Source organism: Plectropomus leopardus, chromosome 6 (genome assembly GCF_008729295.1).
Source record: "Plectropomus leopardus isolate mb chromosome 6, YSFRI_Pleo_2.0, whole genome shotgun sequence".
Lineage (NCBI taxonomy): Eukaryota > Metazoa > Chordata > Actinopteri > Perciformes > Serranidae > Plectropomus > Plectropomus leopardus.
The window spans coordinates 17136966-17150272 of record NC_056468.1 but is presented as its reverse complement, the minus strand read 5'-3'; the positions used below and the strand labels follow the sequence as shown (position 1 = coordinate 17150272).

The following is a 13307-nucleotide window of genomic DNA, read 5'->3' as shown; positions in this document are numbered from 1 at the left end:
ACAAAATATGTTTTTGAATGACTGATTTAGACATTAAGTATGCTATCATCACTGTGATATGATGGCATTAGTTTGTGTCCTCATACAAAAATTATTTTACTGCCAAATGGCCATGAAATGTGAAACAGTTTTACCAGTCATAAATGTTAACCCATTATTGACAAGATGTAGTCCGAAAAACGATCGTTTCTAAAAACCTATAAAGTAACGCTGAAATTGTCACTGCAGCCACAATGTGCCATTTAAAGGTCAAGTGTGTAGGATTTAGGCCGATGTATTGACAGAATTGGAATGTGATATATGATATCTTACTGGTTTATATCACCGGGTCTGTTTGCTTTGGAGAGGATGAAACCTCTGAGTATAATTCAAGATCTCAGTAAAAACCTGAATTAACTAAAGTTATCAGAGAAAAAAGCTGAGCACACATTATCAGGTGCTGGGCTAGCAGCCTGCCTTTGTAACGTGAAACTGCGTTTTCTCATTATTTTTTACCTGCTATATCAGTGTTTTGTATTGGGGAGTTTTTTGTGTTTTTTTTCTTTCCCAGTAAAAACCTTCTCGACAATGAACACTGAGGGAATCCTAACCAGGAGTTCATGCTTGGTGCATTGGAGAATTCTCAGCTGGTTGCATTCTGCAATCCTCACCACTAGATGCCACCAAAATAGTTTTGAAGGCAAAATCAGGCATATGCCTTCAGAAAAGCAAAAAATATAATAATAGTAATAATAATAATAATAATGACAATGATAATAATGATAAAAATAATAAGAATAACAAATAATACCAACAAGATGATGATGTGATTGCAGTCTGTTCTATGCAAGGTTCCATGGTGTAATGGTTAGCACTCTGGACTTTGAATCCAGCGATCCGAGTTCAAATCTCGGTGGAACCTCCAGATTTTCTAAAAGATAGTGCTTACTTATAATTGTAAATACTGATGAAATCCCAACAATAAATAGTCTGCTTAATGCATGCTTAGTGATACAGCTAAAACTAAGTAAAACTAACTACCAATACATATGGCAGAAATAAAATGTCCACTTATATCAATGCATTTATGTCTTATAAAATATCAACATTCATATCAACTTTTGGGCTTATTTATGCATAATTTTATTTCTCTGTATTTTTTATAATTTATGTATTCTTTCTGTCAGTCAGTCAGTCATTTCCTGTAACTGCTTGTCCTCCTAAGGGTCGCAGGGGGGCTGGAGCCAATCCCAGCTGTCATCGGGCAGAAGGCAGGGTTGTATTCTTTCTGTATTTATTTTTTTAGTGGTGAATTTATTATACATTTATTTCCATATTCATACATTTACTACCATTTTCCATATACATACATTTTTTAGTTAACGGTTATGTTTTTATTTTTGAATTCTACATGCATGAAGCACAAGAGGTTAACAGGAGTGCTTTATGCTGTACATTAACAAAACAAAAATGAGCTATTGCTGAATGCTCATGAAGCATTTTAAATACTTTTTATGTAATATATACAGAAATACAACAAAATACTATACAACAAAAAGACAAAATTTAAAAAGCATTCATGATTTTTGTAAATTGAATATATTGTCACTCTGTTGTTAAAATCGCATTTGGAGAAGACCGCAATGGTATATAGCAGGATAATGCATAGAAATAGAAATTATTCTAGTTTCAACAAATAACATTTAAAAAAAGATATAATGTAGAATAAAATAAATGTATTTGTGTTCTGTGTAATTGTGAACTTTATCAAGCTTTCTGGCCTTTTTGTGCATTCATTCAGATATATATATATATATATTACCGTATTCATATTAAAAAGCATTCTTGATTTGATTAAATATTGTGAAAGGGTTCTCTCAGTACCCTTTCACATTTGCAGATCCCTGCAGCAGTCACTGTCAGCCTCATCAGGCCACCTGTGCCTCCTTAGTCACAGTGAAGTTATCAATTAAGAGACTTATCTCCACTTTTTATCCAAGGAATCTCTTTCAAAATAGATCTTTCATGAGCCAGTTTTTTGTTTGTTTTTGCTTTTTGTTTAAACCTGCTTTATTGATGATAGTGATGATTTTGTCCTTTGGTCACCAGTATCATATTGGTTGCTGGCAGCCTGGGCTGAGGAGAGAGGGGGAGGGGCTCAGCAGTCTGAGTGACTCTGGCTGTGTGATCAGACGCTGGTGACAGGTGGAAGATTTGGGAGCGTAATTCATCATAGAGAGAGGGATAAATTGATTCTGGCTCACCTGTAAATATTTTACCAATTATATGTTTATGTTGATCTGTTAGAATCAGGGTTAAGGCTGATTCCCTTTTTGGAGTCCAGTTAGGGTGGGGGAGGGGTGATAGAAAGCCACCTGGGCATTGACTGGAGGAATGATTGTCAGTGGCGGCTTGCTGTGAGGCTGTGATTTTCTTTAAGTTGTTTCTTACCTCAGTTGCTTTTTGTTCTTTTTCCCGGGATTTTTGTTTTTCTCCTCTGTTTAAGTTGTAATTTTGGTTAATAAATCACCCCCTTTTTTTCTGCATGCTTAACCCCAGAGCTAGCCAGACACACACACAAAAATCCCACATTCATTTAGAGTACTGTTTGTAATCCTACAAATATATTATTGCTCTGTGGTTAAAATGTTGCTCGGTGACAACCGCATTAGACTTTGAAACTCAAAGTTTGACACTTGACTTGGGACATCAGTGAAAAGACTTGAAAGTTACTTGTGACTTGCAAAACAGTGACTTATTCTGACATGTTGCTGAACTATGGCTAAACTGTATATGTGGTTCTGTGGTGTAATGCTTAGCACTCTGGAGCCTGGGATCCAGCGATATGAGTTTAAATTTCAGCAAAACCTATAATATTACAAGGCTAAACTCTAAGTGTCATCAGTAATAAAAATTTGTCAAACAACTCATATTGTGCACAAAGGTGTTTGATTGCAGAGCTTCTGGCCTCTTGCTACTAGAGAGTGTAGCGGCATAGGTAAAACTATGATATATAAATATTAGGGTTGCAATGTGCTGTACCACCATGTATACATATTTACCTAATTGTGTTTTTATTTTTATTTTGTTTTATTTATTGCCCTTATTACATAGGAGAGATGTTGCATGAAAGGGGGAGAGATTGAGGGGATGACATGCAAGCAAAGGGCCAGGACTCAAATCTGCAGCCGCTATGGCAAGGACACAGCCTCTGTACATGTGGCACCTGCTCTACCAACTGAGCCACCAGGGACCCTGCTAATTGTAACTTTTATACGAGCTTTTATTACCTCACTAGAAGATAGATAAAGAATAGATAGATAGATAGATAGATAGATAGATAGATAGATAGAGGATAGATACTTTTTAGATACTTTATTGATCCCCACAGGAAAATTCATGTATCCAGCAGCTCAAAAAACAACTACTAAATAAATAAAATTAGAGATTATAAAAAAAAACCCACAGGAACAAGTTAAGAGCAGCATACATCATAAAAGCACCACAATTATTGTACTCGACCCACCTTGACTATGGCTGTATCAAGGTGAAGGTTAGCTAACTGTCACCTCACCTCACCTCACCTCACCTCACCTCACCTCACCTCACCTCACCTCACCTCACCTCACTGACTTTCCCCTGATTCGAGACAGTTATCTGACTCCTCAATTCACACGACTTGACCCTGATTCAGTGTTATGTCCAAGTCACACACTGATAATGAGTAACACGAAATGAGCCATGTGCACGATACAAGGTGAGAGGAAGACTCTGCTCCCTGCTTTCACAAACACTCAAATGTTACTGTCTTGCATTCGCTGATTCCAGTAAACTCAAACTGAATATGTATATGTGTATGTGTATGTATGACGTGTGTATATATATTATATATATATATATATACTATATACAAAGGCATATATACAGAGCCATCCTGTCCAATCTCTCCGTGCCCTTTTTATCTTCAACCCCCAAAATGTAACACATTTCAAAACCAGTCCAACCCAAGACAACAATCCATTGGTCAGACTTGTCACACATTAATGAGATTTGAAATGAAAACTCAGGTGAATGTATGTAAAGGAGTAAGTGATGCACTGTTAGGCAGTGATTGATTTATTTGTACATTGCATATAAAAGTTGGACCAGTTCACTTGCAATTTCCTTTCCACTTTAAACAGACATGTCTGAATAACGAAAAAATAGCATCGCTTTTTAACAAATCAACACTGTAAGAAATATTGGAGAGTTTAAAAAAAAATTAAACAGAAAAAAATGTAGCAGCACATTTCTGCAATCTGACAATAAAAATGACAGGCTTACGAGAATGTTTTACAACTAATACATGAAGTTATTAATAAAAATATCAGCGTTGTTTTTCATGTAAAAGTTGTCATTCATTTAGTGATTTCACAGTATAAATGTCATCTGACATGTAAATGTCATGTCAATGATGTCAAAAGATTTAACAAATTTGAAATTCAATTTTTAAATGTAAATAAATAAATCTAACTTGTACCTTGTATCTATCTGATCAGACATATTAGTAATGAGACACAGTCATATTATTGCCATAGAGAATGTAGAGACATACAGTAGAGACATGATTGTGTTGGTATGTTTGATTCTAGCTATTGATTATCCTTCCTCTTATTTATCAGCTGGCGTGGCCATGGAGGGGCATTTGGGACGTCCAGAAGCAGGCAAAAGTTTTTCCCAGTATTCTCGACGAGACCTGCAACAAATTTCAGTAGATGAGCTGGTTGTAAATCAAAACGTTTGCAGTGCAAAAATACACACTTTCCTTTGCTATCTTGCTTTGTTATATACACGTTTCTTAATGTCATCTTGTACCACTTTTGTAAAACATAGACCTAATTTAAAAAGAGCAGTGGCTGCTGTGCTCAGTCTCACCTGGCTCTGACCCAGGGTTTAGTGTGCATCTCCAGAGCAGCTCCCCACAGTCCGTGCTTCTCTGAAGCTGGAGGGAGGAATCCTCTCTCTGCAGCCAGCTCCTCTGCTATAGCTCTGATATGGTAGGCCTCAAACCCACAGCAGCCACCAATGTAGCGAATTCCAGCATTGTAAGCCTCTCTGGCGTATTTATGGATGTCCCAGCGGGTCACTGTTCTGGTCTCCAGAGCTGAGAAGAGAGTAGAATATTAAGGTCTGCGCATTTTGTCACATCAATGCTTTCTTTAAACTTCATAAACGAGGTAGCAATACAAGAAGGCTTGCTTTCCTATCAAAAAAATGTTTTTTTTTTGTATCGTTGTATCTATCCATCTGAGTGTACATGTCATCCAGTTTTATATCGTTATGAGAATGCAAAACACACGCTTACAGACCCTCACCTCCCAAAAAATGATATCAGTTGCATATAGAAATAGATCCATTTACTCTGTTAAATGGCTAACTAAATAAATCACACTATTTTTTTAAAATGAAATAAAGGGACAATGAATCCCAAGTTTTGTTTAACTTATCAGAGAAAAATTTTAAATAAATATAAGAGAGGCGTTCAAGCTTTCAAACAAGAATTATATGATGGAGGCTTTCAGTCCTTCCAATGACATAACATATGCAACCTACAAAAGAAGCAAAAGTAATCACATTGCTCTCCTTAGCAGTAAATTGGTGATAGTTCAATAAACACAAAAACAGAAATCAAGAGACTGGGAACCACAGGTTTATTCAGGGCTTTAGAATCATGACCAAATTGAACCCAGCCTCGGACGTGAGAAAAACATCAGTGTGATTGGCAGGTGACAGCAAGCATCTGTCACACACATTGCTTGTGTTATGTTTAACTGTGGACAGGTGTGTCCTGTGTAGGACCTTGAATTGAATCAGTGTTTAACTGGTGCAAGAAGAAGTGGAAGTACTGACCAAAGGGGAACTCAGGGAGCGAGAGGTATCCAGTGTGGTTGCACTCAGGTGTGTGACAGCCCAGCGGCTGGACCATGAGATGAGCTTTGAGACCAGCTTTCTCTAATCCCTCTTTCATCAACTTCACTGTACGGACACACGTCAGAGGGTCCAGGTGGCAGTTTATTCCAACAATGTCGGCTCCTGCACAATGAAGTTAAACAGATCCAGATTTCACACCTAAAACATGATTTAATTCTTGCCGAATTAAAGCATCAAAGCACAGAAGGTGAGTGTACCAGCTCTGACCAGCCTGACAGCACACTCTCCAGGTGGGACTCCCTGCATGTCTCCTTGAGGGGAGATGCAAAGCGTTGCTCCCACTGGTTTATCGCTGGTCTTTAGCACCTCCACTGCCCACACGGCCTCTTCCACATGTTCAAAGTACTGCAGAAAAAAAGATACACATGTAATCAAAAAAACTTGACCTTGAAAAAAGAAGCAATAAAAAAAAACACTGAAAATGTACAATGAATTCATTGATTTTTTTTTTTTTTTTTTGCCTCAGTGTACTTAAAAAAAAACCCCCAAAAATATTGACTTCAGTTTAGTTTAAGTCTGGTCTCAACCACCCCAAAAGTATCTGCCTCTTTAATTGCTACACCTAGCTAGTTACTAATTGTGTGTGTGTGTGGGCAGGAAGCACACAGTGGGTTTATCATGACCAAAGCAGTGAGAAGAAAAGGGCAAAAAGTTGTGTAAAATTGCAGAGTCAGTATCACATTTTTATTAGTCATTTGACTCATCGTTGAGCTCAAAATACAAATTCCTGCACATTACAGTCAATTTCACAGTTTACTCCCCTCAAAGTTCCTTGTTAGGCATACCTCTGCAATGAAGAAATCAATGTCCTTCTTGAGAAAGTCATCCATCTGTTTCTTAAAGATGGTCTTGACCTCAGTCTCACTGTGACTCTGCACATAACAGGGAGTCTGGGACACGCCTCCAGCGACCAACGCATCACCCTCGTTGGCGACCTCCCTGGCCAGGTCACATGCTGCCTCATTGATCTGGGCCCCCTGGATCAAACCAGAGCAGATAGATATGAGGATTATTGTCATCATTTGATGTAAACAGAATAATATTGCTGCTTTATTGAGAAGGTTTTATACTGACGGTGATGTTGGTGACGTTGCCGCTTATCTCCAGCTTGTCCTCGCTGCAGTAGAAGGTGAACGTTTGAATCACGTTGGCTCCTGCTCTCAGGAACTCTCTGTGCAGCTGACGCACTGACAGAGAAACAGAGAGACGGAGGAGAGGTCTCTATGATGAACTCAGGAAGATGGATTACGGACGGATAAAAAAAAGGTCTTAAAATGTGGGTCCTCATATTCCTAAACTTGCTGTTTGCCAATAGGTTTTGGTAATTTGATTAATTGCAAATTTGTTGGGGAACTGGCACCGTTAATTATTACGTTATTTGCTAATTTTGTCTCTGTCTCTCTTTTAAAAAAATGTTTTTGTAATGTGTGGCAGATTTTTGTACCTGGGCGCCTAACCGGTTCAACCAGCCATAGACGGGTACATACCTGCTTCAGGGTGTTCAACTGCAGCCTCAGGTGTCCAGTGTCCTGCCTTTACATATCCACGTCTCTCTAGCTGCAGCACATAACCTCCATCTCCTACAACCACCTCCCCAGCATTTAGTCGCTCCAAGATACCCTGAATACACACAGACCCAGATAAAGACACATCAACACACACCTGCAGATAGTTTCTGTACTCATAAAGAGCATGCATGCACAAACATATTACACATATATCCCTGCAGGGTCTAAAAACTCACATATAACACTCACTTGAGAAGTAGTTCAGGCATGACGTGGCTCAAACAGGAATGTCATGTTGAACTCTGCGCATTTGAAATAAATAGTTTTCCAGGTCTCTTGGGATTGTTTTGAATCTCTCAGTGTTGACATTTAACTACTTAATTAGTTATATATTTAGATTTACATCATACAACATACTGAATGAGTAGGGCAATGTGTTAAACATTTGCAAACGTTGTCACATTGACCCCCTTTATAGCTTGCAATAAAATGCGTCTTGTAATCACATTGTATCTAGATATGATTTAACTTGTATTAATATGTGTCTTTAGTGTTCACACTGAGATCAATTAGAGATCAGAGACAATATTGGCATAAAAATAAAAATTCTTTATTATTTTTTTTGCTAGTCTAATAGCTTTCCTTATTATATCAGTACATCAGAGCAAGATTTAGAAGGCGACAGAGAGAGACAGATACCCTAAGTTTTGAGGGACAGACAACTGTGTGCACCACAGCTTCAGCATGAGGTGACAGAGAGCCCGTGCAGCCTCAATGCTTTGGGACAGCCGCATGATTAAGTTTTTCTAGCAGTTGAACATTGATTGAAAACACAATTGTTTTACACATTTAAAGGTGTAGCCCACTTTAGTCGTTTGCTGCTTCTTCTTTAACCTACTGTTTGCCAGTTATTATATTCTGAATCTGAATAGGCGATATGTTACAGCTGCTGCTAGGCTTGGATGGAATCATGGTTTTTACACCAGGGCATTTAGAAGTTATGATTTTAATACTGTCAAGAAGACAGATGCTCCTCTCTCTGTTAAACTGATACGGAGATGCTGTATTGAAGTGCACAGTATGGTATGTAAAGTCTGTCTCGGCTGGTGAAACAGGCAGTAGAGCTGAGAAAGATGATGACTGCGAGTGGTGGGGATAATGTTATAGGACGGGTGAAAATGAAAGTTTCTGCCCTTGTTTGGGAGTATTGCTATAAACCTTGCAAGACTTGTGTAATAAGGCAAAAAATGCAGATTAGAAAGAAACCATTGTAGGTGAGATAGTGACACACATGCTACAATGACTTCTATCACCCACAGCTAAGCTTTTAACTTTTTTAAGCACGATATAACGTCATATATGTTATAACCTGGTGAAATAAAGCATGATATGCATGATATAAAGTTATGAAAAATGGATACTGCCCAAGCCTAGTGTCTGCACCTCTGCTAATCTCCTTTCAACAGAAATGTGCAGGCATGAGGATGTTACACCAGAGCACTGAAAATTTGCTTTCAACATTTTCCATTAAATCACTCTTTAGAATACAGGTGAGTTTTAAGTTGGAGAATCGAAATGCATTCACTTCGCATTAGCTCCACACTGAGTTACTTTCAACCAGTTTCACTCACATCACCATCAAATCGCGAGGTAACTTGTTATGTTTCTTTGACATACCTTCCTCTTGCTTCCCATGGTAGACAAAGTCCTGGCAAGCGTGCAAAACCTGGAAGAAACCGAGATTAAAGCTTGTTTGAGGTGAGTCAGGGATCAGCAGCTGCACTGTCACTGACAGCAGAGGTGAGGGAGGCTGTGGCAGTCAGAGACAACAGCGCGCGCGCACCTTCCCCCGCCCCCTTCAATTACTCAAAAAAAAAAAAAAAAAAAAAAAAAGAAAAGACGCCGACCATCTATCTACGTGAATAAAACACCAAAACATTTGACAGTGATAAACCGCATTGATATTAAATCAAACGACAGATGAAGATTCAACGCCTTTGTGATAACAGGATCAGTGGTTCCACTGCAGTGTCATATTTGCTCTAAAAATATGTTTTGCTCCATAAAAAGTGCAATAGTGAATAACATTTGGCTGATAAGCTACATTTCACTTAGTTTGGCCACTTCATTTGATAAACCTATATATACACTAGTCTGTATAAAGGATCAAACAATAAAAAAAGGTTTAGTTGAAAAAACAAGACACAATTATTTATTTTTTTTTTTAATTTTAAAATGTTTCACAGCAGATTTAAACAATCAGTGAACAGTACTGACAAACCTCTGATGTTTTATTGCTAATACAATTACAATTATTAACAAGTGGAAGTCAAATTGGTTATGAAGCTTAGAAGATTAATGCATAGTTACAGTACTAAAAGGAAGCAGCTGATTCAATAATGAAGTTACAGTATGTGTAATATGACTGAGCCAACTAAACAAATACCAAACCAACAAATAATGCACTTAAAATAATGACAGGTGATGATTTTTGAAACAGTAGCCTACGACCCATTTCACAGATCTCTGCGTACACAAAGACGTGGTTGATAAGTACCCTGATTGCCATTTTTATCTGAAAAGGGGATAATCTGATCAGACATATGAAGAATAGAGAAAACTGTGTAGTTCATACAAGACATTATCGATATGGTAGATTTCAGCTTTTGTTCATAATCATCCTCTGGTGTGGACATGGAGGGGCAATTGGGACGTCCAGAAGCAGGCAGAAGGTTTTCCCAGTACTCTCGACGAGCCCTAAGACAAAATTTTGCTAATTAATTGGTTGTAAATCAACACTCCTCCAGAACAAAAACACACACACGTTCCCCTGTTATCTTGCTTTGTTACATAACATTTTCTTGATGTCATCTTGTGCCACTCTTTGCTGCCTTTTACAAAACATTATAACTTATTTGGAAATGACTGCTGTGCTCAGTCTCACCTGGCTCTGACCCAGGGTTTAGTGTGCATCTCCAGAGCAGCTCCCCACAGTCCGTGCTTCTCTGAAGCTGGAGGGAGGAATCCTCTCTCTGCAGCCAGCTCCTCTGCTATAGCTCTGATATGGTAGGCCTCAAACCCACAGCAGCCACCAATGTAGCGAATTCCAGCATTGTAAGCCTCTCTGGCGTATTTATGAATGTCCCAGCGGGTCACTGTTCTGGTCTCCAGAGCTGAGAAGAGAGTAGAATATTAAAGTCGGAGCATTTTGTTGTGTATGTGCTCTCTTCAAATTGCATAAAAAATGTAGCAACACATGAGCTCTACACTCACACACCCTGATACTTCTATTAAATACACAAAATACAGTTTACATACTAACCATGACACTGTTCCTAACAAAAGTCAGAACTTAAGCCAAGTGTATCACTTCTGCAGTGTATGCTGACAAGAATTAAACAAATGCTGACCAAAGGGGTACTCAGGGAGGGAGGGGTATCCACCCAAGTTACACTCGGGTGTGTGACAGCCCAGCGGCTGGACCATGAGATGAGATTTGAGACCAGCTTTCTCTAATCCCTCTTTCATCAACTTCACTGTACGGACGCACGTCAGAGGGTCCAGGTGGCAGTTTATTCCAACAATGTCGGCTCCTGACATAGAAGTTAAACAGATCCAGATTTCACACCTAAAACATGATTTAATTCTTGCCGAATTAAAGCATCAAAGCACAGAAGGTGAGCGTACCAGCTCTGACCAGCCTGACAGCACACTCTCCAGGTGGGACTCCCTGCATGTCTCCTTGAGGGGAGATGCAAAGCGTTGCTCCCACTGGTCTACCGCTGGTCTTTAGCACCTCCACTGCCCACACGGCCTCTTCCACGTGATCAAAAAACTGCAGGAGGAATGTGCCTTCACTTATTAGACAAAAGGTAATAAAAAGCACAGATCTTAAACAAATTACCATCTGTTGTACAGTTATTCATCTTCAGTGCCGCTCATACCTCCACTATCAAGAAATCAATGTCCTTCTTGAGGAAATCATCCATCTGTTTCTTAAAGATGGTCTTGACCTCAGTCTCACTGTGACTCTGCACATAACAGGGAGTCTTAGAGACACACCCAGCGACCAACGCATCACCCTCGTTGGCGACCTCCCTGGCCAGGTCACATGCTGCCTCATTGATCTGGGCCCCCTGGATCAAACCAGAGCAGATTGGGATGTTAGAATTTATCAGGTACATTAGAGCAAACCACATTTTTCCACTTACAGTCATTTTGGTGACATTGCCACTTATCTCCAGCTTGTCCTCGCTGCAGTAGAAGGTAAATGTCTGAATCACGTTGGCTCCTGCTCTCAGGAACTCTCTGTGCAGCTGACGCACTGACAGAGAAAGAGGTGATTTGATGTAAAACACAAAAACATTTTATGCTCATTTAAAAAGTTGCTTAACAAGATTCTGCTTATCATGTTAAAAGAGGAGCAGGTGGCATTTACCTGCTTCAGGGTGTTCAACAGCAGCCTCAGGTGTCCAGTGTCCCGCCTTCACATACCCGCGTCGCTCTAACTGCAGCACATAACCTCCATCGCCTACAACCACCTCCCCAGCATTTAGTCGCTCCAAGATACCCTGAATGAACAAACACACACACACAGCGGTATTGTGATAAGATTAGATAAGATAATACTTTATTAGTCCCACAGTGGGGAAATTCACAATGTTACAGCAGCTATGAGGTATGAAGAAGTATAAGCAGCTAAAGAACAATACAATAGTAAAAAAAATAATTACAAATATAAAAACATAAATATGTTAGATAGAAACAAGGTCCCAAGTATGATTTTAAAAAATACAATAATAATGCAATGATAAAACAATATTATCACAATACATAAGTCAAGATACAATATTATTGCGATTTCAAACGCAATAATATTGTATCTTGCCCAAATCACCACAAATAACCAAGGCAAACAGTAACAGCCTGACAAAGATCCATATCTAACATACTCTGTATGTTATTAAACACTGTGTGAGAGGACGTCCTCATTTATGCTTAAGCAACAGGTTTATTAGAATAGGACTAAACTCAAACACTATTCACAACTGCGTGTTTTAAACAGAGTTTCTAGTTAACTCTGAGGCATTAAACAGTGTATGGACTGAACTTCTCTGTCCAGGAGCACCTGCTGAGATTTGGTTGCTTGTTATTCAACTTTTCTACTCGCAGTCCACTACATCTCATATGTTGGCTGGACTTTAGAAGTACACATTTCTATTGATCAAGTAACTGCTCTTAGGTTTGAAGTCTATAGCACTCGCGTTAGGACAATGCAGTTTCAGGACAATGTTCAAAATACATGCAAACAGACAGGCCAACGTGCACGGTGGAGGCCTTTGCAAAACTAAATTGCTCATGATCATACCCTTCTCTTCTTGCTCTCCATCGTCGTCAACGTGTCAGTGAACTGATCACAAACAGCGACAAACAGCGCTCATACAAGTGGTCACTAATCGTACGTCACTGACATGGACACGATAATCTCACGAGACTGAGACAGTAAATGTTGTGAGAGTGAGCGTGCACGGTGGCTCCAATAGTCACGGCTGCAGCAAGCAACCCCGTGACTCTCCACGCGAGGTGGGCCATAATGTCTTCTGTGAACTGTAGTTTTTTTATTTTTTCTCCCCCAAAACAATGGCGTCTCCAAAAAAGTTTAGAAAATATATAATAGACTATATATGAACTACATACAACATTGTATAATATCGAAGAAGTACATCCTGGTTGAATTGACAAACCATTTGCTTACTTTTTTTGTATATGAACTTTTGTCCCTGATTTTATTATTAATGTTTTTATTTTTACCATTGTTATTATTATAATTAATAGTAGTGAATAAATAAA

At 38.9% G+C, this 13307-nt stretch overlaps 2 protein-coding genes and 1 non-coding gene across 3 annotated transcripts; 1 reads left to right on the top strand and 2 right to left on the bottom strand.

Moving 5' to 3' along the window:
* Positions 1 to 829: 829 nt before the first annotated feature.
* On the top strand, positions 830 to 901 carry trnaq-uug. The gene has a single exon. It is a non-coding gene; the product is annotated as a tRNA-Gln (tRNA).
* Positions 902 to 4596: 3695 nt separating this feature from the next.
* On the bottom strand, positions 4597 to 9241 carry LOC121944247 (betaine--homocysteine S-methyltransferase 1-like). The gene is made up of 8 exons (XM_042487978.1): positions 9135 to 9241; positions 7437 to 7569; positions 7024 to 7136; positions 6735 to 6926; positions 6147 to 6294; positions 5869 to 6051; positions 4894 to 5122; positions 4597 to 4714 (listed from the first exon to the last, which is right to left on the bottom strand). Exons 1-8 carry the CDS (start codon positions 9150 to 9152, stop codon positions 4630 to 4632), a joined length of 1101 nt encoding a protein of 366 aa, XP_042343912.1. The 5' UTR covers positions 9153 to 9241; the 3' UTR covers positions 4597 to 4629.
* Positions 9242 to 9774: 533 nt separating this feature from the next.
* On the bottom strand, positions 9775 to 13002 carry LOC121944246 (betaine--homocysteine S-methyltransferase 1-like). The gene is made up of 8 exons (XM_042487977.1): positions 12826 to 13002; positions 11896 to 12028; positions 11669 to 11781; positions 11402 to 11593; positions 11145 to 11292; positions 10868 to 11050; positions 10402 to 10630; positions 9775 to 10214 (listed from the first exon to the last, which is right to left on the bottom strand). The coding sequence occupies exons 1-8, from the start codon at positions 12844 to 12846 to the stop codon at positions 9974 to 9976; spliced, it is 1260 nt and encodes a 419-aa protein (XP_042343911.1). The 5' UTR covers positions 12847 to 13002; the 3' UTR covers positions 9775 to 9973.
* Between the last annotated feature and the right edge of the window lie 305 nt (positions 13003 to 13307).